The following is a 24357-nucleotide window of genomic DNA, read 5'->3' as shown; positions in this document are numbered from 1 at the left end:
TGCCTTAGAAAAAAAGCAGGGTTTCTAGTCTGCTATAAAAGCAGAGCCTTGGAGAATTACAGTCAATGTGAAAGACCCTGAAACCAACAGGAGTGCTGTTTCCTTACAGGAGGAGTAAACCATAGAGGAGCTGAGCAACAACTCAGTGCGCTTGTCTTCCAGCATTTTGCCATTATTTCAAATAGTTGGGCTGCTAGGAAGTCTCTGAGGAAAGCCCAGTGCAGGGTGAAGCATAGGTGGGCCGTCTCGAGGGGAGAGAGAGGCTGACCCCAATCCAGTATGCCAGTGTGGATTTGAGACACAAATGAGTAACTCAGGATTTTGCTCTTATCTTGCATCTTTTTTTCTCTCTCTCTTCAGGATCCAGTTAATATTATTATTGGCTGTCATCAAACATTGCTTGGGCCTCTTCTAAAACACCATCTGGATCAGCTAGTTCAATCTAAATAAAAAGAATACAAATCAATTATGCAGTGTAGTTAAGCCTAGGGTTTACAAATCCTGATTACTTAAAGATTAATGGTGAGTCTCCCATGTAGCAGGACTTTTAGTTTCTATCACAGCCTTTCAATTACTGTTTTAGAAACACTGCTGCACTTCTCTGATTTTCTTAGCATTCTGTACATCAGTTTGTCTCCTTGCAGTAGCTGTGCATGGAGTGCATTGATTCTCTTATAGCAACAACATATTCCTGGGCAAAACTGTCTGATTTGTAATCTGTTGGGTCACACCTATAGCTGTATTAGATGATGTAATAGATGTTTTGCCATCATCTGAGTGAGCGTCAGTAAATCAGGTGAAACCAGGAATCAGTCAAGCCCAGGAACCTGCATGTAACTGGATGCAGATTCTCAAGGCCTTAAATTTTTGACCAGGAACTTGTCATCTGCCTCCCAACTTGCTTTATATCCTGAAATTTTCTGGGAAGTTCAAACGTTTTTCTCCCAGGCAGAAGACATCCAGTCCTTTTCTTATTTATTTTGTTTTGCTTCCTGAAGTCTTGGCTCAGTAACTGTAACGGCAAATATCCCAGGTCCATTGTGTTGTGCCTTTCCTCTCTACACTTACTTCCCTCTCTCTAGAGCTTTCTGCTGTTGCATAGTTTCCTCAAGAGATCACAAAAAGAGGGTTAACTGAGAGGATAATACCCTCAACAAGAGCTTGAGGCTATATTAATACATCACTACTCCAGTTCGAGGCTCAATAAGTGTCAAAAACACAAGTTGACTTGGGTTGGGAATTATTACAAAAAATTTGTAAAATGACTGAGCAAATTAATCAAAGAATTCATCCACCTTTGGCTTGGGAAGTCCCAAAGCTGCAAATTGTGGGGGAGCAGCCCGGGGTGGTGGCACTGCGTGCTCAGCCTGCTCTTTTGGTGCCCACTGCTGGCTGGTGCTGAAGACCAAAGGCCTTTCCTGCTTTGTCTCCTCTCGGATTTGCTGTTGCCTTTTTTGTGTTCTCAGTATGCAGGGTAATGAGGACTGAACACTCAATAAAATAGTACCACAAATTCAATGTGTCCAACGCTATTTTCCATCCTTTCTCCAGTAAGCTTTATGCTGGTCGTCTTGCCCGGCCCTCCTGCCTGTGCTGATTCCCAGCTCCCGCTGCATTAGTAACTTAGAGCGATGTGTCAAGTCAAGCAACTTGATTTTGTAGCGTGTATTTCTTTGTGTATAAGAAGCTTCAAATTCTGCCTTCCTGCTACCCCATTGTCTATGTATTGAATTCTTCCTGAGCTTTTCTACACTCTCTGGTTTTCAGCCATTTTATGTCCTGCCTAACCTTTGCACTCCCTCATTTGCTCTTTTTACCTGTTTGCTAATGAAGACACAAAATTGATACTTCTTTCATACAAAACCTCAGAACTTTTCTTACTGTTAGTCTTTTTCCAGGCAAAAGTTGGCTATTTATTCAACCTCTGTTTTTAGCAGTTTCTAACTTTCACTGTACATCTACATTTCTTTAACAGCTTCTTGTGAAGGTAATTTGACAAAGGCTTAATAAAAATCTGAACTCATATTTTCTGCTTTGTCTGTTATTTCCTTCATATTCTGAGAGTGAAATGAATCTGTTCTAATTGAAAGTGCAGTAACAGCAGCCAAAGTTAATGGTTTCTTTTTGTTAACCATCAGGAAGAAAACTGAGTGGTAACTTGGTCTTTGGGGAGTTTAAATAAACAGCTAGGCCTGAACATCCTGCCTTAGCAAAATGGTAATTCGTCCAACTACTTTTGGGCCGGGTTGTTGGAGAAGCAATTCTCTTGTGACCTTTGACAAACTTCTTAAGGTAAATATTTTTAGTTACAGAAGTACTGCTCCTTTTACACTTTTTGCAGCCAAGATCTAGACTATTTTTCTGTGGTGAGTATTTGGTGTTTATCATTTTGCACTGCTGTGGGCGTACCTAGTACTCGGAGAATTCACTGGCTTGTCAAAATTGTCCATGCTCGGAAAGCACTTGCTATAGCAACTAGATTTAAAAACAAAATGGGTGAAGGAAACCAAAGATGCAACAAACTGTGAGCTTTGGTGAAGCTTGCCCAATACTGTTTGCAACAACCTTGTCCCTTTACCTGTTGTGGGGACCAGGGAGCCAACACCACCCGATTCTGTCAGCCAGGGCCATGCTGTTCCCTGCGTTATTGGAATAATGCAGTGCTATACGTTAAGATAAGGCCGTTGAGCTGTGCTTATTGAGTGTGTTTCTGTTCAGCCCTCAGCAAGGTTCCCCACGCATCTTGCAGAACTTGGCCCTTTGCAACATATTGCTCTTTCAGATTTTGTGTGTGCAGCCTGTGTCCTATGGGGAGCTGAGCTGAGGTTCTTCTGGCCAGCTGTGCCACTTGGAGCCATGTCTGTTCCCTAGAGATTCCTGTGTCCCTCCTTCAAGGGCGCAAACTGCGAAACAGGCTCCTCTCTACCCTGATCCTGCACAGAAACGATCTTTAGCAGGATGAGACTGCGGGGCTGGTGCCAGATGGCTGCCTGACAGCAGAAACATCTCGGCTCCTCCTTGGCCATTGACACAACACACAGCTGGGACGCTACCAGCTGTGTCCACCACTGGAGTGGGGCTGCCTGTCACTTCCAGCTTCAGTCTTTCCTCCTAATCCCTGGTTCTGGCCAGATGCCCCAGTCTTGGGTGTAGGGATGGGAGCACTAGCTAGAGGACAAAGTTGAGGCTGGTGGTTGCATTTGTTTAACCTGTCCAGTTCTTACCACCTCTTCATTGCCATCAGCTCCTGAGCACCTCCCTGATCTACTGTATTTTTCCTAGCAGTCCCACACAATTGGCAGTCAGCATTGGACACTATATTGTCACAGATGGGGAACCAAGAAGCTCAGATACAAATCCGTAAAGGAACCAACATGCCTAATTACCTTCTGAGGACAGGATGTCCAGGCTGCTAAAGCACAGGCAGGACTTAAAGCCAGCCATTTGAGCTGTAGCAGCACGAGCTGACCACAACCTGTTCTTCTCATTCCTTTTGTTATCATTCAGAGGCTTTCTTGTGTAAGATAAGTTTTTTCTGTCCTGATTACAAGGGGCTGTGGCAAGACCCTAAAACCACTAACTTTAAGCCAAGACAAGTGGCAATTTTTCATTATCTTTGAGGTCTGGTGCAAAAAGATCCTGTAAAGTTACTTGAGCTGAGTTTGCTTTTGCCATTCATCTTTATGCCACTGATGGAGCCTTCTGTGAGCTGATTGCTTATGGTTTGCAGATGGAGATGTTTTGCCAGGAGTCTATTACAGCTGTCAGTTCCCAGCTGCACACTGACATGAGTACGTTCCTCTGCCAAGCCGATCTAATCTTGTTCCTGGGGTGCTGTCTTAGCAGGTCCTTGCTGTTAGAACTTTTTCTGCATATCCACAATGACAAGGGAACCTGACACTGAAGAAAAGCTTTTGAGGACCCTGTTAAGAAAGTAATATCGCTCATGCTCTGGAAAGTGGTGAATAGTGAGGTGTACTATTTGTCATCAGGTCCCTGCAGGCTTTAACTGCATGTTGTTAAGAGATGATGTGAGCTTAACTGGGATATAAAATTCCAAAGTATCCACCAGCTTGTGTGCCTCCTATTATGGTGGGGTGTCCATGTACTCCATTGTGCATATAACAAAGTCTTGGGAGGATAACTAGGACTGGCTCTTCTTCTGCACCCCCCTTGTCAATCATCTGCTTCCTTAACAGAAAAGAGGAGCATCAAATGTTGGTTCTTCGATATCCTTCCTCTGCCTTAAGGCCAGGTGGGAAGCTGTGCCATACTGCCCGCTAAGCTGGTGGACACAGAAGAGCCCCTCACTCAGTGTGACAGGGTGAAGGGCATAGCTGATACTAGCATTGCAGCTGCTAGGGCTTCAGTAAGGTTTAGGCAGCATTAGCAGTTTGGCTTGGAAAAATCATTTGGTTTTGACGCAAATCCCACTATTGTCTTTGCCTCTATTGTCTCCATTTCCTTTGTGTTGGTTCAGGTCTCTAAGCAGTTTTGGTGCATGAGAACTACATTTTTTCAGATGTGCAGGCAAGTAACAGAGGCTCCAGTGCTTGGCTCACACAGGTCACTTGATGCTAAATAGACTTTTTGTCCCCAAAGGGCCATTTAGGACACTACTGGCCAAAAGAATCTGAGCACACAGACAGTGAGCCTGGAGCCCACGTGAGCAATCACTTGAAGAATGAAACGCTACTTGGAAAGATGCCTTGAGCTCTGGTTAATGAAAAACATCATTAGCAAAAATGAAATTTCCAAGCAATTACCTTAGGGATTGGATACTGAGTAGGGGTAGGAGCTTCATCTCTGCCAAAGTCAATCATAATTCCATATTTTGGTATATCTGCTGCCCAGACACCTTCAAACAACTGTCCCGTATCCAAGTAGAAAAATTTCCCTGGTCCATGCTTCTTTCCGTCTTTCCAACCTCCTTCATAACGATTTTCATTTGCTGCAATTAAATACATGAACAGACCATTAAATTTGCACCATTTTATTAGATGGTTACAAATGAAACTGATCGACACAGAAAACTAACATAAGAGTAGAAAATCTGTTTGCCTCCTGATTTGGCCCTTGTTGGTATTTTGAGGGAGATGCAGCATGGTGTGTCATTTTGTTTTAACTGTGTCCTATTTGCTGAGCCTTGGAGTGAGAAAATGCTGCAGATAAAGCCCCCACTTACTTATTTGGCACATTAAACATCACTTTGTTCTTCTGGTGATATTAATTTTTCATGTATATTATAAGCGAATGAGCTCAGGATAAAAAACGAGAAGCTAAATCATATTTGTTAATAACACAAAAAACTGCAGAACACAAGTTTCAGAGTTCTTGCTGCCACTAATCACACTGGAATTGTAGCTTGGAGAGGTTTGCTCCTCTGGGCGAGGAACAGTAGCACTGTGTGATCTTTGTCCAGTCAAAATAATCTTGATTTCAAATAATACTTGTAGTTTTATTTTTCCTCAATGAATTACAGCTCAGGAATTGCTGTGAATGTCTAAACATTTCATGCAAGCAGCTACAGACTGTTTTTCCAGCTGTAATGCATCTCTTCATGTTTTTCTGCAAGTCAAGACAGATTTTTCTGGGCACTGAGCTGCTCTCCAAGAATCCATTCATGAATGGGAAAGGTCTATTCCAAATGCAGAGTCGCAAGCAAAAGAGAGCACATTTGTCCAGCGGCATTGGTTGATAAGGCTGATCATGTTCACGTCTGTGTGAGTGGCCTGGGATATGTCTAGGTAACCTTGTTCTCACTGGAAGATTCTTCTGCTGTCTCCTCTTCCCAGACAATTTTCATGTCTTTTCTTCTCTGACCAAGAAATATAGGGATTTCTGACCAAATTACTTGGTGGTAATGTCTTTGGGTGTCAGATGAATTCACTGTTCTTTGTGGCAGGAGGTGGCAGAAATAACAGGACACAGTACTTGTGCTGCAGAGCTGCTTGAGGGCTGCCAGAATGGGGTAAGATGAGAGGAAAAAGAGAAAAATGTCCCTGGTAGGCATTGCTGTGAGACTCTCCAGGTGCTGGTGTGGTTTATAGGGTGGAGCTGGGGTAGTGGTTATCCTCAGCACGTGCCCTGTTACATGCTCATCTTCAACACCTACCCTGCCTAACGGTGGGGGCAGCCCAGCTTCTGTCCTCCAACCACTGAGAGCTTAGAAACCGCCGCGATCGGCCTGGCTGTGACGGAGGGAGCTGTCACCTGCACTAGCTGCCCTGTGGCACTTGACTGCTCCCAGCTGCTCTCCTCCCACGGTGCTTCAGGCACCATGTTGCTTGCAGCTGAGGTCTCGACTGCAGACGTGACATGGGCTGGTTTAAAACCCTTCTGTAATGGACTGTAGCAGCGCCAGCAGATCCGTGTGGCTCTCCCGTCCACGATTGCCCTCTCCGGGCACGCTGCCAGTACAAGCAATTTAATCTTGAGCTGCAGCTCATCATGACCTCCACTGAAGAACTCCTTCTCTTTCACCCTTGCAAGGCTGCCGGCACGTGGGCACGCTTCCAGCGGCTGAGCTCAATGCATTAAGCTTGTGGGTATGAAATAATTGCTCTGGCTAATTTTAACCAAAAGGAATCCAGCTCGCAATCAGTTCCAGGCTATGCTTGAAGTAACTGGGCGCTGAAACAGAGCATCAGCAGCAGCGCAGCCGGCAGGGACGGTTAATTTACAATCTGCTGAAAATGACTTTGACAGAACCCACAGAGGATGACTTCGACTAGAGTGGAGCAGATAAGTCAGATGACTTAACCCACAGAAGCGCGTGTTGATTTTATCAGTATGAGTTGCTGGTCCAAAGTGAAACCACAGTCAGGAGATACAGTACTGCCTCGCACGTGATGAAAGGTCCTGCTTATCCCTTCTAACTGCTTTGCTTAGTTAACTCCTAGCCTTGAAACTACTTTCAAGAAAAAATCAACAAATGAATAACATGGCAGAGGAGAGTATTTCTCCAAATATCCATGGAACACAGTGTCTTGTATTGCAGAGGTTTGGGATTCTTGGCTTTGGGGACAAATGGATTAAATTCCAAGCAAAATAGATTTAAAAAAATCAAAATTTCTATTTTTATGATGAGATTGTCCCCAACGTTCCCTATCTGTGATGTTCTGAGTGTTATTTCCGGGGAGGGATGGAGCACTAATTAAACCCCTGCATTCACTCAATAAGAGCCAATGTCGGAAGTGAGAGAGGGCACAGAGTGAACACAGAAAGAAAACTTTTCTCTGTATATACTAGAAACTAGACTCCTCTTTGCTATGTGGTAGTTAGAAAGAACGCCTGGCAAAGTGCCTGGCTTGAAAGGAGAGATTTGCTCTTCTGTGACCCAACAGTATATTATCTCTAACCCTAACCATCCCCATTTAAATGTAAATCACAGCAAAAAATAAGCTTTCATGGGCATGGGCTTGAGCAACGCAACATCTACCCACATGTAATTCGTGCCATCTCCAGCCTGAAACCCAGAGTGGGGCAACGACACAGGGGAGCAGCCCCACGGCTGCTAGAAGGGCGGACGGGGGGCCGCGAGGCTGGTGGTACTCACGCAGGCGCAGCATCCCCTGGCCGCAGGGCCGGTCCCTCAGCCACTGCCCTTCGTAGATGGAGCCGTCCCGGTAGTAGAGGCGGCCCCAGCCGCTGCGCAGCCCGCCGCTCCACTCGCCCTCGTAGTACTCCCCGCTGGGGTAAAACGTCGTCCCGTAGCCCTGGACGGCAGCACAGAGAAGGTCCGTTAGTGACGCCAGAGGGGGCAGCGCTCGGCCCTGGGGCCTTTTCCCCTCAGTACGCCGCTCCTTTGCTTGTCCTTTGCTTGTCATTCTTTATACGTGGTTAATGCGGTGCAGCTAGCTAGCCACTGGTATGCTTAAAGAAATGAGAGGTAATAGCATTTTTTTTCCCCAGAATGATTTTACTTCTGTGGCAAAATCCAGGGTTTGTGACTCAGTGTGTTATTTTTGGCGTAATCACTGCTAATATTTAGTTAAAAGTGGGGTTTACTACTATATAAATCTGCCTGGGACACGCAGCACAAAAAAGGCCTGTCTCCTAAAGTGGGCATTTTTTATCTTTCAGCCGTGGTTATGTTTCCTACAGCCTAGTCAGTGCAGACTCGGTAACTCCTTCCCTTGCCCTTGGGCAGACCAAAGGCCTCTAAGTGACGTTAGCCATGGAAACGATGATTCTACCTTCCGTTCTATAAACCCAAATACGTTAACGGCCTAAACAGCCTTTACGCATTCTTCCTTCCTTCTTGGCAAGAGCCTAAACAGCTAGCCCTGAATTTTACCTGGGAGACCGGCCGAAGCGGGTGGCGGAGCCAGGCGTACGCCTTCCTGCCTGGCTCCGTGCGAGCTCTGTCGCAGGCGCCTGGCTCCCACCTACCCTGAAGTACCTTGGCTTTCTGTGCTTAATGCCAGGGCAGATTTGGTTGCTGAACGTCTGAATGAAGCCCACTAAGTGTAAAACTTCGGAATTAAGTGTACAACCAAGGAACAGCAAGGAACTATTTGCCTTAGGTATATGTTTACCAGCTAAGATGATCCCAAAAGTCCCCTCCCTACACCAGAAACCAGTATCATTGAGAAATATTTGTATAAAACTAGTGAGTTTTTCCATGGGATGAAAGCAGCAGTTTCTCTCTGCAAAAAAATAAAACCAGTTCTGGGAAATAACTGATTTTTCTAAGCATGAATTTTATTAATGTCACGGATGTAAACAGGAGGCTTTTCGAGCGGAGAAAAAAACCCTAGTAATGTTTGGATGTCATTATAAATCTTTAACCAAAGCTCAATCATACAAAATATATTCTCAAAGAATGAGAAAGGAAGCTCCCTTGAGGAGACTCAAGCCATAGAGGCACATGCCAATTAGGAGCATAAGAGGCTATTAATTTAATTTAAGGCCAGACACAAAGGGTAACACCAGGTTTCCATTGGCAGATCAGAAAATGTTCCTAAAAGGATTCTGCACATAAGATTGCAGTCATTTTTACCAGATGACTTCCTCATTGTGTTTTCTTTAGAAAAACTGGTGATTTATATGACAGGCTTAATTTCCAAAAGATCTTCGGTTATTTGTCTAATATGCTGTAAAACTTGGAAAAGAGCCGTTCTAAGAAGGCGTATTTTCTTGCAGTGCTTATAATACATGCTCTATCAGCAAATTCCTCCAGCTGCTTTAAACATGGTAATAACTAAATTAATGGTTGGGGAAGATTAAGACACAGATACCAAACCTCTCACGCCAGCCTGGCTAAGCTGCAGGTGACCCGAGCAGTAATGGCTCGTACAGGACAGCTGCCTGGAGGCCAGGGCTAGATTCCAGATGCCCCTGGATGTATTCCCACACTGAAAACCCCAGGCACAGCTGCGCCATCTCGCCGATGGCTTTCCAAAGGACCGAGCTGAGTGGTCCATGGGCTCCACATATGCCCCCAAGTGGCTCCGTGGGCCGACTGTACTCTCTTGGCCACCCTGAGGTTTTATCGGTGATGGAGCTTCCTAGGCTTTCAGCAGGTTTAAACTGAAAGATCAAGAAAGCCCAGGCCTGGAGGAAAGCTTGTTCTTACAGCTTCTCTCAGAAATCACATTATTTGTTTTCTGTTGCTGGCTTTGGGATGTAACGCAGCTCCTGCAATATCTAAGGTGGAGAAGTGAGTAAAGTTGGGCCAACCAAAGCTGGTGGGGGCAGGGAGAAGACTTTCCCCCACGGGAACAGAGGCTGAAATAAGAAAGCTTTTACTCTTGCTTTCATTTTCTTGTTCCGCATACACATTTCCCCAAAATCTTTCTGCATATTCAGTTCAGGCTCAGAGTACAGATGTCATTGGAAAAATCAGTATTTAAAGTGAACTTTTTGCATGCGTGCACTGAAATCTTCCCCACGTTTTGGGGCCCATGTCACTGCAGATGCTTCCTAGCCATAGACAGGGTGGGGGGAGGCCAAGGAAATCTCACTTACACATTTTTTGTCATTTTTCCACCAGCCTGTATACACTTTCTTGTATTCCTTGGTGACAGGGTCAGGAATGCTGTATGAGCCATAACCATCCCGTTTCCCAAATTTCCAGTCGCCGTTATAAATGGCTCCTGTGCGTTTCCATATCTGTGTGCCTTTACCTGTTTTAATAAGAATTGTTGCAAGATCATCACAGCTGTGAAGAACAGTGTTTCTGGGGCTGCCCTTAGGGCTTGCTACAGATCCCTCCCCTGTGAGCAGGAGCAAGAGTAGTGTTTTAGTGTCTTCCTCGCTGCCCAAATACATCAAACCTGCAGGGAGGGCTGGGAGCCGGCGGCGGTACCTGCCCCGCGGTGCCGCGCTCTCTGCCAGGAGCCCACGGCGGTCTGAGCACTTCCCGCACGAAGGCACATTTATGTCTAGGATTCAGTTTAGCTTCTTGAGTCAGATGCATCATTAATCTTTATCGTGGACTTCCTGTGTGGCCTTTGGTGAATGCACTTAATCTTTCCAAACCTCAGTTTACTGCTTGTAAACAAGCCTGGCCTGGCCTGGCTGCTCAGTGCTCCTCGGGATCTCCTTCCCCTTATGGCTGTGCTCTCATCTCCTGCAGCAGAGTCCACGGCCTGAGTCTAAATTAATACTCCTGAAGGCAAGTGCATTTCAGGGCTAGCGGTGTAGCAGTCAGCAACCCTGTTTTATTTGAGATACCTTGCAAATGCTTTGGAACAGACTGTGTGCGATGCTTTTGCAGAGCCCTCCTCCAAGGAGGCTGGGAGGGCACGATGCCCTGTGTCGCTCAGCTCTCCCTGCCAGCTCTCGTGAGCTGCGGGGATGTTATTTATTGTGCAGGCAGGGGGGTGCAGAGGCATTATGCTGACAGCAGTTTGCTGTATTTTTAGGGGGATGCTTTGTGGTAATATAGATGTTTCATGCACTTGCCCTGCAGCTGAGTGCACTCAAAAGCATTTCTGGTTACTGATTAGAAATATCTTTGAGCACATTTTTGCTTGACATATATCAAAGTATTTATATCATAATAAACACACTTTGTTGCACATAAATCAACAGTCTTCCAGGAATATCTACAAATGCTGACTGCTCCTCTCCCCTAAGAACTTACACAGACATCTAAACTGTCACTCTGAGAACGGCAGATCTTACCGTGCTTCATATTGTCCAGCCATTCTCCAGTATACTGATCCCCATTTACAGCATACACTGTATGTCTTAATCCACTTTTCTGTGCTTTCCTGTCCCACTCATGCCAGAGAGGCTCTGCGGTCGTGGGGTATTTCACAAAGGGCATATTGTTCTCAGCTGGAGACAAAAGCAAATGGTCGTGAGAAATAAGTTAGAGAGAAAATGTCAAGGCAGGTACTAAAAGAGCAGTCTATTTATAAGCTGTCTTTGAATATACACCCAAGTTAGTAATTAATGCCTGCCTTTGGAGGGGGTAAAATAAAAATATAACAAGCAGAAGGTATCTAAAAATATTTAAGTGTGAAACAGCGCTAGCTGAAAACTGGCTTGTAGCACAGAGTGTTAGGAAATGTTAAATAAGTCGCAGCAGGATGTGGTTTGCATGGACATTGCTCTGGGTGCCTGCAAGAGGCCTTTGTCGAGCACAGGAAAAGTCAGGGCCCTCTCGGCACAGCAGCAACCCTGGCAAGCCCGCCTGCCTCGCACTCGCCTCTGCCTGCTCAGCAAGGGGAGGGAGCAATCATTTAAGCACATTAGGAAATGGCTTATATATTAGGAAATACGCCAGAACATCAGAAAATCTTCGTAAAATAGCATAGGTTGGAGAGCTGGTCTCTGTTCCCGGAGTACAGCAGGAGCTTGGACACTTTATGCATCTGCAGTAACATAGCATAGAGTCCTTTATTGCTAAAAAACAATCACATAGGTGTCTTGTTAAAAGAGGCAGAATCAGCAACATTTCCTTCTGCCAACAGGATGGGGGCTCCTGTTCGTGCTCCTTAATGTTTTCAGGCAGTTTGCGACAGTTTGCCGAGGGACGACAGCGGTCTGGGAAGGATCGCCTTGCCAAGCTGGGGGCGAGGGGGCCTGCGGGGAACGCAGTGCCGAGCCAGCCTGGTAAACATCGCGAGGCCACCGGCCGAGTGCGGCACGACGGACATTGCCTGGCAGCACTCGGTCGAACACTCTTGTTCGGTGCAGCAGTCACGCCAACACAGCCTTAGAGGTGAAAGCGATCTCCTATAAACCGTGAATAAATGCCAAGAGGTGGCAGCAGAAATAAAAAGCCAGTGTCTGCACACGCTGCTAGCATCCCCAGCTTGCCAGGAGCCCTGCCTGGGTGGGACGCTCTCCAGTTTTGCCTCCTGGGCTCCCCCTTCTGTCCTGTTCTCTCTGGACTGAGCAGTGCAAGCGATTTTGCTGCATCTCCATCTCCTCCGGGAGGGAGGATGTGGACTTGGGGACATGACACGGGGGCAGAAAGGAGACCCCAGCCCGGCACAGGAGCAGGCAGCTTTGGAGGACAGGAGAAAGGCCAGTGCTTCTGGGCATTGCTAGGAAATAAAAGTTAGAAACTGTGTCTTGGGAAAAATAGTTAACATTCACTTCTAATTCTCCAGGTGTCTATGGAGGATGGTTGCTCAAAAACTATGGTGGGGGGGGGATATCGTGGCTAAAGAGTCCTTCTGTGTTGCTGGCGATCACTGCTCTCCCGAAGGCAGCTATTCTGTGTAACGCGTTTGCTCCGCGTTTCCTTACCGCCAGGGATCCGTGCGGGCCGGCGAGGCGGAGGCTGGGGGGCCCGGTGCCGAGAGCGCGCGATTGTGAGCTCAGGCCTCGGAACGGGGAAAGTTCAGAAAATGTCACAGCAACCCTGGCGACGGCTGGGAGCAGCGGCCGGCAGGAGCCTGCCAGCGGTCCTCCTGCGCCGCCCCGCGCCGCTCCTCAGCTCTCCGCCGTCAGTCTCCTCGGGGTCGGGAAGCTGGAGGAGGGCAAGCGGCCCTGGCCGTCACCTTGCCCTCAAAGCGGGTGTTTTTGGGACGGGGTTGTCTGCGATGCCGGGTCCAGGCTAGCACATCCAAGGCAGTCGCCAGACCTGGATCCTCCGACCATGCCGGTCTCTGCCACCCACCTGGGCACATCCTGCTTCGGACCGAGGACCACGGAGGACAGGATCTGTCATCAGGTCTGATGGGGTCGCAGGCTGCTCCAGCGCGGCTTTCCCTGCAATGCAAACACAGGATCCATCACAGGAGCTCAGGGTGCTCTCGCGACACCTGGAGTGAGGAGCTCCCAGCGGTGTTTGCCGGGGTCACGCGCTGCGCCGGGTGCGGCAGTGCACGCTGGAGGCACGGCCGTCCCTGCAGTCCAGCAATGCCATCGAGGAAGACCTGCACCGAGCTGCTCCTGCTGGATCTAGGAACCTGTCCATCTATCCAACAGAGCCTTTGAAGCGCAGCCTGTGCAGTGCCCACGGGGTAACACAGACAAGAAATAGTTTTATTTGCTGAATACAGTTCCAGATTTGTGGTACTGATGTCATGTTTGTGTGAGTGTTAACACAGTTGGTGTTCACCACATCAGCATTTTTACCCACATACAATAACACCGCGCAGAGGCTGACAGTAAGGCAGCACGCCGGCAGCGCGGAGCTGCTCCATCTGCCGTAGCCTGAGCGGTTTCACCCATGGCAGGGGAGAGCTGCAGCCAGCCAAACACGGGTGCAGCTCTCAGCGCCGACGGCTAGAGGATGCTGCTCCCATTCTTGTCTCCCATCGCTGCTGCAGTTGTGAATGAAGATCATACAGAGTCCTGTGTTCTCCTGCAGATGTTACTGTATGTTCTTAAATCCGAGTTTTCTCAGGTTTCGAGTAAAATGCTGTCTCAGTTTATATGGCCCTGTGGGAAGCCCAGTTTTTCCTTGGCTCTTTGTAGAACTTCACAGCAAGGCAATTTAGGTCCTTTTTTTTTAAAAAAAAAAAAAATAGCTTTACATGTTAACTTAATAAAGAGCAATTTGAAAAACACAACTGGCTGCAAAGAGGAGCCCCCTGGCAGAGGGTTCTTACTCAGCTGGGGGAGAAAGGCACTGCCAGCCCAGCCCCCAGCCTCCCCACGGCAGCAACCCTGCTCTAACGTCCCCAGCCCTGAGCGCCACCCAGGGGGACTCATCCCTTGCTTTATCCCTGCACTATTGAGGCCCCCAAAAGCTGCAGGAAGTCCAGGGTGGCCCAAAAGTGGCTTTTTCAGGCCAGAAGGTAACCGTCGCCCAGCGCATGGAGAGCATTAGCTATGTTTCGGCTCTCGACACAGATGCTGGTTCTGGCCCCGGGGGCTTGAGGAGCCGGGGGGAGGGCAGTAATGTGCAGCCCTGCTCTGAGGAGCCGTGGCTCTGGGCTGCAAGGCAGGAGGGAGCAGAGGGACCCTGCACAGAGCCACCCTGTCACCCCATGCCGTTGTCCCGTCGCCCGAGTGCTCAGGATGAGCCGAGTGATCCCGTGGTTGCCCTGGTCTCTCCTCAAACCCGAGGCTGCTTTGCAGAGCACAGCTCAGGACACAGTCTGCACCCCTTCTCCAGCGAGATAAGGGTGCAAGAGCAGCAATGGGAGCAGATGATTTTAGAGTTCGAGGGGTAGAAGAGAGATGCCAGGGGAAAACCCCGCATGCTGGGGGTGCCAAGTGGGGAGCCAGCCCTGCCCTGTCCTGCTGCCCCAGCCCCCACAGCCGCCCCACGGACACCGACCTCACTGGGGCTGGCGATCAGCCGCGGGTCGCAGGGCCGATCGATCCGAGAGAGCGGTGCCGGCTGGGTGCCGCGGTCTGCGTGCAAGCGCGGCGGAGTCGTCATAGCGACTCTGCCAAACTCGCGGGGCTGCCGGGCCCCGGAAGGACTGCGAGTGCCAGGCCACGAGCGCTGCCTTCGGGGCGCCCGGGCTGGCAGCAGAGGCTGCCTCTAGCCCTGAGAAGAAGCCTCAGCTCCTGCCCAGCTTTCACGACTCCAGGAATCTGCACAGACAAAGCAGGTATAAAACACTAACGATGACCATCCATCAGCCTTAGGGACCGAGGGAGATGGAGTCACCTGCAAACACCCCCAGGGTGTGCTGGCGCTGTCTGATTTTGTCCCTCCACTTTGGTCTGTGTAACAGTCACTTTTTGAAGACGAATCTGCAGGCTGGGAAGCCCATTGCGGAGCCGTAGTAAACCTCACCCCTCCTGTGAGGTCCGGCACCACGACCGTCTTCTTCGACCTTGTTTTCTGCAGGAGAGACTTGTTGCATGAGGATGTGAATTGCATGCATGTAAAGCTACCCAGCCCCTCCACTGCACACACAATATTCCCCGTAGGGAAAAAATGAGTCATGCAGGGGAGCTGTGAGCCGCACGAGGCAACGTGCTGATGAAAGGTGGTCAGAAATGACTGATGAGGAAGGCTGCAAGAGATCGAGAGGAAGAGAACTGCTGCAGCTAGTGCAGAAAGCTGGTCTGTCCTGCTGGCTGCTCCCCTGCCACAGGACTGAAGACTACCTAAATGCTCGTGTCCAATTTTAAAAACCTGCTTCATTTATTTGACTTATTCCAAGCGTGTTTGTGTGTCTAAAGTCTATTATTTCAAATTGTATTGCATGTACGAGTGTTACAGAGCAGGAGGAGACAATACAGCTCCTTGGGAAATAAGAAGTTGAAGTGAAATGTGCTGGAGGGAGGGAAGAGATGCTCTGTGTGAAATGTCCAAGCTGACATGGAAATGATAGAGGGAGACTTGTACTGCAGAAAAATACAAATTCTGAGGTTTCTGGAGCCAGGTTAGATCACCTGGGAAGACACTGTCTACCTGTGAGCAGGTTCCAGCATCTCCTCTCAGGCTTCAGGAGAACGTAGTGTGGACAGATGGTTCTGCATTTCCGTAAATCAGGAATTCACTGCATTCCAGTGAAGTGAAAGAATAATATAGATGGATTTCCTCTCTTTTAAGCAGGAAAACTAGGCAGGATACTATGATAGGTGACCAAGTTACAACACAAAAGGTTTCCTGTTATTAAAAAGGAAATGAAGATGTTAATGAATAATTTACACTAGTTCATAAAACACTTTCTGAGTTTGGGCAGAGTCTAAGAATGACTGAAAACAATAGTTCTATGATTTATCAGTTGCATGGGGCTAGAGAGCAGGACAGGAGTATATAGAGGAAATGAGAGAAACTCATAAGGGAAAAGAAAATGTGCTTCTTGCATCCCCAGAATTAGCCTTATATTATAATGAGAAAAAGCTCCTTCTGAAAAGATATTGAAGATTTCAGTTCACTGAGAATTTGTCAATTAAAATAACTAATTCAAACAACCTGTTTCAGCTATTTATTTTTAAAAAGCACAGACTGCCTGATGATGTTGAATTGCATGTCCAAACTACGTATCACTTGAGAACCACTTCTGCTAGCCAGAAGATACCTATATGCATGAAATGATTCAGGAAGTGGCTCTGTCACAGTAAGATGTAGAAAACTCTCAGGCATTGTATTTTGTAAATTATAGTGATTCAGCTCTCCCAAGCATAGACCACGTACCTCCGATGAGCGTCCATCCTGCGTGCAGCAGGTATGGGATCACATCAAACGAACACTGCTGCAGTAATTGTTAGCTCCCTCTAGAATGGCAGCGAAAGAGTGGAGGAGAGCCTGAAAGCTGCCTCGCGGCTGCCTCTGCGAACACCTTCGTGTTTGGATATGATGGAGAGCAAGGCTTGATGGTGTCTCAGTTTGTGTTGCTGATTTTAAACAGTTTCTGTTCCCAGTCACTGAGTTTGCTGTTTTACTTCCAAGGCCCCAGAGAGTTGGGTTATTAGCGCTAGCTGGTCCCCACAGGCCCTCCTGGCCCTACCAAGGAGGCTCTACAGAGTGATTTATTTGGGAAGAGGTTGTGCACAACTCCCACTCACAGTTTTCTTATTCTAAGTTCATCCTAGAGGAAGAGCAAGGCTTGTACCATCCTCACTCACTGCGACGGGAGTTTTCATTATCAGGAGCACTCTGGGGTGACAAATAGCTCAATGCCTTAATCTGCAACTTATTCAGTAAAGGGAAGAGACAGTGTTATGCTTTTCAGTACTTACATCTGATTACTTCATTATTTTGCCCCTCATTATTATCACTCTAGCCCTTGCTGTGCTCCCAGGGTACAGGGCTGTAGATGTGAGCGTACTCTTCTCACATAAAGGGTGAAATTTGACCGGTTTGAAAAGAAGCTGGTAATACTTGCAACTTTATCAGAAGGCTCTTTGGACTGAGCTGCAATTCTACTTTAAAATGTTATTCCCTTATGAGAGAAGCAACCTTGTTAGTAAGTGAGAAATGTGGAGAATTTTCATAGTTTCAGATATCTAGAATAGAGAATCCAGGCTAAGTGTGAGGTCTAAATCAGAACTGACCCAGAAATACTGTAATCAGTTTCTCTTCCTCCCGCAAGAGCAGTTGCTTCAAGGCACAGCATTGAAGCCGTCATTAAGAGCATGGCCAAAATCCAGGTTGTAATGAGCAAGAAAAAGGACTTCACAGAGTAAGGTATTTCCTTGATGCGATCTGCCCTTATTCTGGCCTTCTCAGTCAGAATTTGGCCCCTAATCTCCCTTCTTGGCTTTTCTCAGTTCCTTTGACTGATTCCTCGTGTACTTCTCGCAGACACGTCACTGCCACAAGACTACCAGCAAAGCTTCCTCCACGGGGGAATGACAGGGGCCTCAGCGCTTTGGCTGCTCCTATGGCTGATGCTTCAGTTCACTGGTATTTGATTAAACCTTACATTTATTAAGACTGAAAGAAAACTGTTAAATTGGTCAATTTAAATCATGTTTGAGCCCATAACATTGTCCATACAACTTGTTGTGATGGAGTTTTACAGCTCCACTTTCTCTCTGCCTCTGAACATGAGCTCCAGTTTTGGTGGTAGCTTGTGTACACACTGAAGTGCACACCAAGCAGTGGGAGGATGCGTGGAGAAACACACCTCAAAATGCACCAGTTGTGGAGCAAGGTCCCCTGACAAACGACGCGTCCTAATTTTTTTGGTTTAAGGAGTAAGATGTTTTTAAATGAAATAAACCCAGGGGACCTCAGTGTTCAGCAACATTTGGAATCAGCCATTTTCACAGTGAAAGGAGACAGCTGCTCTGAGCTGCCTTTGCTCTTGCAGAGCTTGGGGAATCACCAAAATGAAATGCCCAAACCAACTGAAAGCTGTCAGAGTTAATAACTTAAGTTTATTCTGGGAACTTCGTAGAATAAATAGAGAAAAACATTTAGAGAAACATATGCTGAAATTCTTTAAAGGTGAAGAATGTGACAACAACATACTGTGGAAGTAGGATGCTAAGATGTGTGTTTTATTGCTGCTACATTCAAAATAAAAGCCAGAGGAAGAGGTGGGAGGGTCTTGGACTTTAACCAAGTGTGTGTCAGGTTTAGAGTGGAATGAAGACAGAGTGGGTGCAGCACTGAAGGAGCTTCCCCACAAATCTGTTTTTAAGAATTACTCTTAGCAGAATTTAGACGGGATTGAAATGAAGGGTTTGAGTTACAAACTTCATTGGTTGACTTTCCCCTAAGAGATGGCTGTGGGGGGGGAAGTACTTCTTTAGATCTCTCCCATTCTTTTTGCTGTATTAGCTCTCTGAGGATAAAAAAAGAGTGTTTTAAAAATCAAAATAATCTAAAATACGTTCTCTAGATTATTTGAAATGTTCAAACACGTATTCATTCAAAGTGAAGTGCTTGTTAGAAGGTCTTTCAAGCTGATGCTCACCAGATACCCTCTCCCCATTAATTTCTTTTTCTGCAGTAGGTTTACAGTTATTTGTCTCTATTTAAATAGCTGCAACAATAGTGTTCAAATGTAGGATCTGGTGTTAATTGGTGAAGTTACCCAAAGCTGTGGAATTATTTCCTGCACAACTTTAGAGTGCTTTATAGGACCCTTGACATTGTTTTAAAACACGATCCCAGTATGAAGGTGTGGACAGATAAATTTGGTCACACTTTGAGAGTTATGCAACATTTGCTCCGAGTCCTTAACTGAGGAATAAATCCAAGCTATAAGATGAGACCAACAATACCAATTTCCAGCTGAAATATGTGCTCAGTATTTTATTTTATCATGGTTTATCGCTGTTTGATGTTAGAATAAGAACTTAACTTATCCACAAATACATTTTATCCTTTCTAGTTCACATTATGTTGGAAAGAATATTTTGAGGATGGGGAAAAGCAGCTAAGAAAATAGACTAAATTATCGTAAGAGAAAAGAATGAATGGAACTTGCATTCAGAAATACTCTGGAAAGCACTGGAAAGGAGTTCACATTGATTATACATGTATTATTGTAAGTACATGTACTTAAACAGAATTTAACCTTAAAAGAACATGCAGTCATATTTTTGCTGTGATCTTTAATTTGATTTATTAATTCAGTTTCTTTGATGCGTTTTCTCGCAGTGAATGGTTGATGATTTGGGGATTAATTTAAGCTGAAGGTAAAACAGAGATTTCATATTTGTGATTTACCGTACAAAGGCTAGAGAGATCTCTGGTAGCGAAAGCCAGCCATTAAAAAGCTAGAAGATTAGACTTATAAGAGGCCTAAAAAAATATTATTAAAATATTCAGATTCAGGGGAAAGGCACCATTCCTCATGTGTTAACACAAGTGAAAGACACAATTTTATAGTCTTGAATCTGGAGCAGCAGTCTGCTCAGAAATCCAGAGCGATACAGTGGTGCTAGGAAACAGCGAGGGAGGCCGCACAAGCCTAGCCCAGCTCTGCGCCAGGACGGAGAAGACCAGCTTCACGAGAGAAAGCAGGCGAAGGAGAAGGAGCTCGTGCAATGCATTTGGCCTAGGTACACCTACTCCAGGGAAGCCATGAGCTGTCTTTTAAGAAGCTTCTCTCACTGCTTGAATCTGCACAGCAGCATTTTCTGTCTTCAGAAAATGATGAACTGGAATCAGAGCCTCATCCACCCCAGCACTAAATATCAGGCCTGGGGAAGGGCTGGGAACATACTGAGCCAGTGCAACTGCCCCGATCCTGTTTGCCAGGGCAGATGAGGAGGCATCTTTGAAATGAATGTGAAAACTGTACAGGACTGGGTTAATTAACTGTTGACTGAATAACGTATTTGGTTTATTTAGCAAACTGTGAAGAAAGGTATGCAGAAGGAATGGAGAATGTCCTGAGATAAACTAGGCTCCAGAAAACAAGCCGGGAGGCTGGAGACAATAGCGGAGGTACCTGGTCTTAGGAATTTGCTCCACACTCCAGCTGAGTTGCAGAACCTGTTTTTAATGCAGAGCAGGAAAAGTGAGGTAAGGAGAAGCTGGGAATGCTTCCTTTTAAAATCCCTTGTCTCTAATGCTTTATAGCTCCTTAAAGAATGTGCATTTCTTTAATGTCCAGCAAGGTCTTCGATTGCCCACTAGGTGCAACAAGCTTCAGTCTACCAGATATTTAGGGGTGCATTTTAATCAGACAGAAAAAATGAAACCTCACATTATATTATTCCAATATATCTTTTCATTATGAGGCAATTTTAACCTTAATATATTTTTATCCTGAGATGATGAAAATTTACAACGATTTTTGAGTCTCTTCCTCCAGGAAATCTCATTAAGGAATACACTTTAGATGTTACACAAAAAGTGCAAAAAGCCTGAAAACTCAAAGATTAGTTCATCTTTAAAGAAAAAGAATGATGTTGAGAACATATATATGCAAATTTTAGTCTCTCAGGAGCACAGACTGTGATATAAATTATGTGATTTTTCTTTTATGAGCGTTAACTCAGAAGTTTTAGTCATTTTAAAATTGACAGATATCATTAAAATCTGCAGTCTCTTTTCTTAGCAAATAAAGTTATATAAACTAAAATAAACAAATTCTCTAGTAGTAAAAAAAAATCACCAATATGTCACCTTGCTTTGGTTTTTACACAAAGATGTGATTGAAATAATGAGATTATGCAAACAGCTATAATCTCCCAGGAGAAGGAAAGAGATTATAGGTAATACTGAAATCTTTTGTAATGGTGACAAGATTAAATACTTTTAGAACTAGCTGTACAGATAGCCATGTTACACTCACATTATTTGTTAAATGAAATATTACTCATCTAAAGAATATGTAGGTCTTTGAATTAAATTTCAGGGTTATAATTATGCACAACCCCAATACATGTAAGAATTGTTCCTTGTTGAGAGATGTAGGAAAGGAATATTAAAGCTCTGAATAAAGTTCTGACGATCCCTAAGTAAGACTTTGTTCACTGCCTATACAGGAGACCTCCAGAACTAGTGTAGCCCTTAATCGGAAATGCACACAATTTCCGGCTTTTGTACGTGTGCTTTCCGTGAGGCCTTGGTCTAGAAAAACATTGGACTACAGTCCTAACAAATGTTTAATGAGGCTGCAAAATTACAGCCCAGGGCAAATATCCAAGAATGGTATTAAGAGCTTTCTTAAGTTCCTTTTGAAGTTTATAGCCCATGAGTTAAATGAATGGTTTTAAGGGTTATTTACAATTTATGATGTATTCTGTAAGTACCTCTTCTTGAATGTTAGTAGTCCTACAAACGTTGAAGTGCACACAACCAGTGGAAGGGTGAGATGAGGTCCTGTGTTCTCAGTCTAGTTGGCCATGTTCTTGACCAGCTAGTTCATGCAATGAACTGTGGTCCCCTAAGCTTTCACTCTTCAAATGTAATCAGTACTCACCCTCAAAGATAGTAAATTCCCCACAGATTCCCAAACTTCTTTTTAATATCTTTCCCCCTTTTTCTAACCTGGAAGCAATGCAGCATAACCACTGGTCTTTCAGCACAGCCTGAGCTCTGTTTTTCAGAGATAAAAGCCATCCTGTTGTACTTTTTTCATGGCAAAGAGCCCACACCAAGCATGTAAAAATGAAAACACACAATATTAAAGCTACATTAGTAAGCCACAGAGAGAGGAAACGTTTGCTCACTCTGAGCAGTGATTTTACTTAAAGGAAATAAGGGAACAGCTACAGAACCATCTGCTTTTAAACTGACTGTTCCTATCAACAGCAGAGACTGGAGTGTTTGCTATGGCCACATGCTAGCACTTCAGCATAACCTGTAAGGCTAAACTCATGCAACCAACAGCAGCAGTCCATGCACTACCTAGATCAGCTTTTGCTAACCTCACTGAACACCTCATGGCCCACCCAGCATGATGGCGACCACAAGTCTGGATTCACCTAGGTGTGCAGGAGGATGTCACCACTCCAGCCTCCCAGGAGAGCATGTCAGGAAGGGACAGGACATAGCTGCACGCTTGAGCGCTGCCTGCGCGAGGCTGCCTCTGCTCGTTAGATCACTCTCTAAGAGCACTGCGTTGGGGCTATGTTTCTGCAGCCCAGCAGAAAGTCACAGCCCTCGACCATCCCCAGGCTTTGGAGTACTGTGCAGCATGTTCTTGGGGCTCAAATTTTACACCATCACTTTCACACCTTCCTTCCCAAGCATCCTTGCAGGGCAGCCTGTGTTTGATCTCTAATATACCATCTGTAAGAGATTTCAAGGGCTTAGAGAACTGTTTAAATGTTTTTGCACAAAGTGGTACGTAACTTCGGAGAGCAAATCCTGTTGAGAACAAACATTTGTGTTCATGTGGAGGAACGCAAGAAGTTGTTCTGTTATAAATTTAGCTAAGATAACAGAACAACTGCAAAGGTGGAGGGGTTATTTTCATACAGGAAGGAAAAATATTTTGTTGGTAGGGAGTATGTCAATCTTGTGGTGAACTGGAATGTTTTTAACACATATCCAGTGCAGATTTAAAGCTGTGATGTGAGATGCAATATTTTTTTGCTGTAACTTAAAAATCTGCAAGGCCGCTGTAACCTAAAATCCTGTTACAGAGGATTATGGACAAAACTAGAATTTTGGAAAACTTTAACATGGACATAACAAATTCCTGTGACACTTATCATACACTACATTCACTATTTTATTATTGTACTCCAAGATTATCAGTGCCTGCCGTAATATACATATATTTGATCTTTGGATAATCTCTAACCTCCCTGAAGAAAAGAGCATTGGAAGAATAGAAGGAGCAATTAAATGTCCCTGTGGTTAGTGGCTCTTAAATTAGCAGAATTCACCAACCATTGCAAGTTCTGAGTAGATTTCTTTGGAAATCAAGAGCTGAGGCAGGTAATAGGGTCACTGCATTTCAAGTGTCCATCCACATACATATGAAAATAATAATAAAAAAAGGAATAGAACAGGCAGACAACATTAGTATAGCTCTGGAAAATGGCCAGAGATGGCATGCATGCTGTGAAAACTTTTTACACTTTTTGTTTTTGTTCCGAGTTAAGGAAATAAGGAAATAGGCTCTTACACATACTCTTTGCAAAAGGACAGAATTGCACTAAATTTTACTTTGGTTTCACTTCTCCCCTGCCCCTTGTACTCTTTTTTACTTGCTTGGTATGTGATGTGTTATTTCCACCGCAAGCTCTTTGGAGTGAGGGCCGTGTGCTAGCCTGCTTGTGGAGCCCAGAAGCCATGAAAGCCCATTCCCAGTTGGCCAATCCTGCAGCCAAGTGGGTTATTATTTGTACTAGTAAGAAAGGGCAGAAATTGTATTGTCATTTTCTGATATTCGCAACTCAGGTTGTTCTGCACCCAGACCCAGAATAAACCCAGCGGAATAAATCGCTCCTGCAGCGCCTGTCCCCTTCCACCCCAAGGTCAGCTCTGTGAAGAAACGTCCCTGAGGGGGGCAGGAACCTGCAAAGTGCAGGAGCCTCCACAGCCCTGCGGCTCAACCCGCTGCCCTGGGGGGCTATCGCGCAACGCGGCGGGGGACGTGGAAACACTGCCGGGGGGCGAGTGAGGCCGATGGCCGGCTGCTGAGGGGAGCCCGCGCCTCAGGGGACGGCGCCTGCCGCGCCGTTGAGGGGAGCCCGCGACTCGGGGAGCGGGGCCGGGACGGGGCCGTTGAGGGGAGCTCGCGCCTCGGGGGGCGGGGCCGGGACGGGGCCGTTGAGGGGAGCTCGCGGCTCGGGGAGCGGGGCCGAGCGGGCCGTTGAGGGGAGCTCGCGCCTCTGGGCGGGGCCGGGCGGGCCGTTGAGGGGAGCTCGCGCCTCGGGGGGGGCGGGGCCGGGCGGGCCGTTGAGGGGAGCTCGCGCCTCGGGGGGGGCGGGGCCGGGCGGGCCGTTGAGGGGAGCTCACGCCTCTGGGCGGGGCCGGGCGGGCCGTTGAGGGGAACTCGCGGCTCGGGGGGCGGGGCCGGGCGGGCCGTTGAGGGAAGCTCGCGCCTCGGGGTGGGCGGGGCCGGGCGGGCCGTTGAGGGGAGCTCGTGTCTCGGAGGGGGCGGGGCCGGGCGG

The 24357-nt window shown here is 46.4% G+C and overlaps 1 protein-coding gene across 1 annotated transcript; it reads right to left on the bottom strand.

Annotated features, from left to right (window-relative positions):
* Positions 1-376: 376 nt before the first annotated feature.
* MORN3 (MORN repeat containing 3) lies at positions 377-12779 on the bottom strand. The gene is made up of 6 exons (XM_062589852.1): positions 12712-12779; positions 11134-11289; positions 9973-10130; positions 7559-7718; positions 4767-4951; positions 377-442 (listed from the first exon to the last, which is right to left on the bottom strand). Exons 2-6 carry the CDS (start codon positions 11276-11278, stop codon positions 377-379), a joined length of 714 nt encoding a protein of 237 aa, XP_062445836.1. The 5' UTR covers positions 11279-11289; positions 12712-12779.
* Between the last annotated feature and the right edge of the window lie 11578 nt (positions 12780-24357).

The sequence above is a fragment of the Rhea pennata genome, chromosome 17 (genome assembly GCF_028389875.1).
Source record: "Rhea pennata isolate bPtePen1 chromosome 17, bPtePen1.pri, whole genome shotgun sequence".
NCBI classification, from domain to species: Eukaryota; Metazoa; Chordata; class Aves; order Rheiformes; family Rheidae; genus Rhea; species Rhea pennata.
The sequence above is the reverse complement of the archived record's forward strand: the minus strand, read 5'-3'. Positions and strand labels throughout refer to the sequence as shown.

Bases quoted from the DNA above. Each gene is read 5' to 3' on its own strand.
- MORN3 (XM_062589852.1), bottom strand. From the start codon at position 11,278: ATGCCCTTTGTGAAATACCCCACGACCGCAGAGCCTCTCTGGCATGAG. The intron at 7,719-9,972 runs GTAAGTGAGATT...GCTGCCGTCCAG, and splicing joins GGAAAAATGACAAAAAATGT to GGCTACGGGACGACGTTTTA. The intron at 443-4,766 runs GTAATTGCTTGG...CTTTTTATTTAG, and splicing joins CTCAGTATCCAATCCCTAAG to ATTGAACTAGCTGATCCAGA.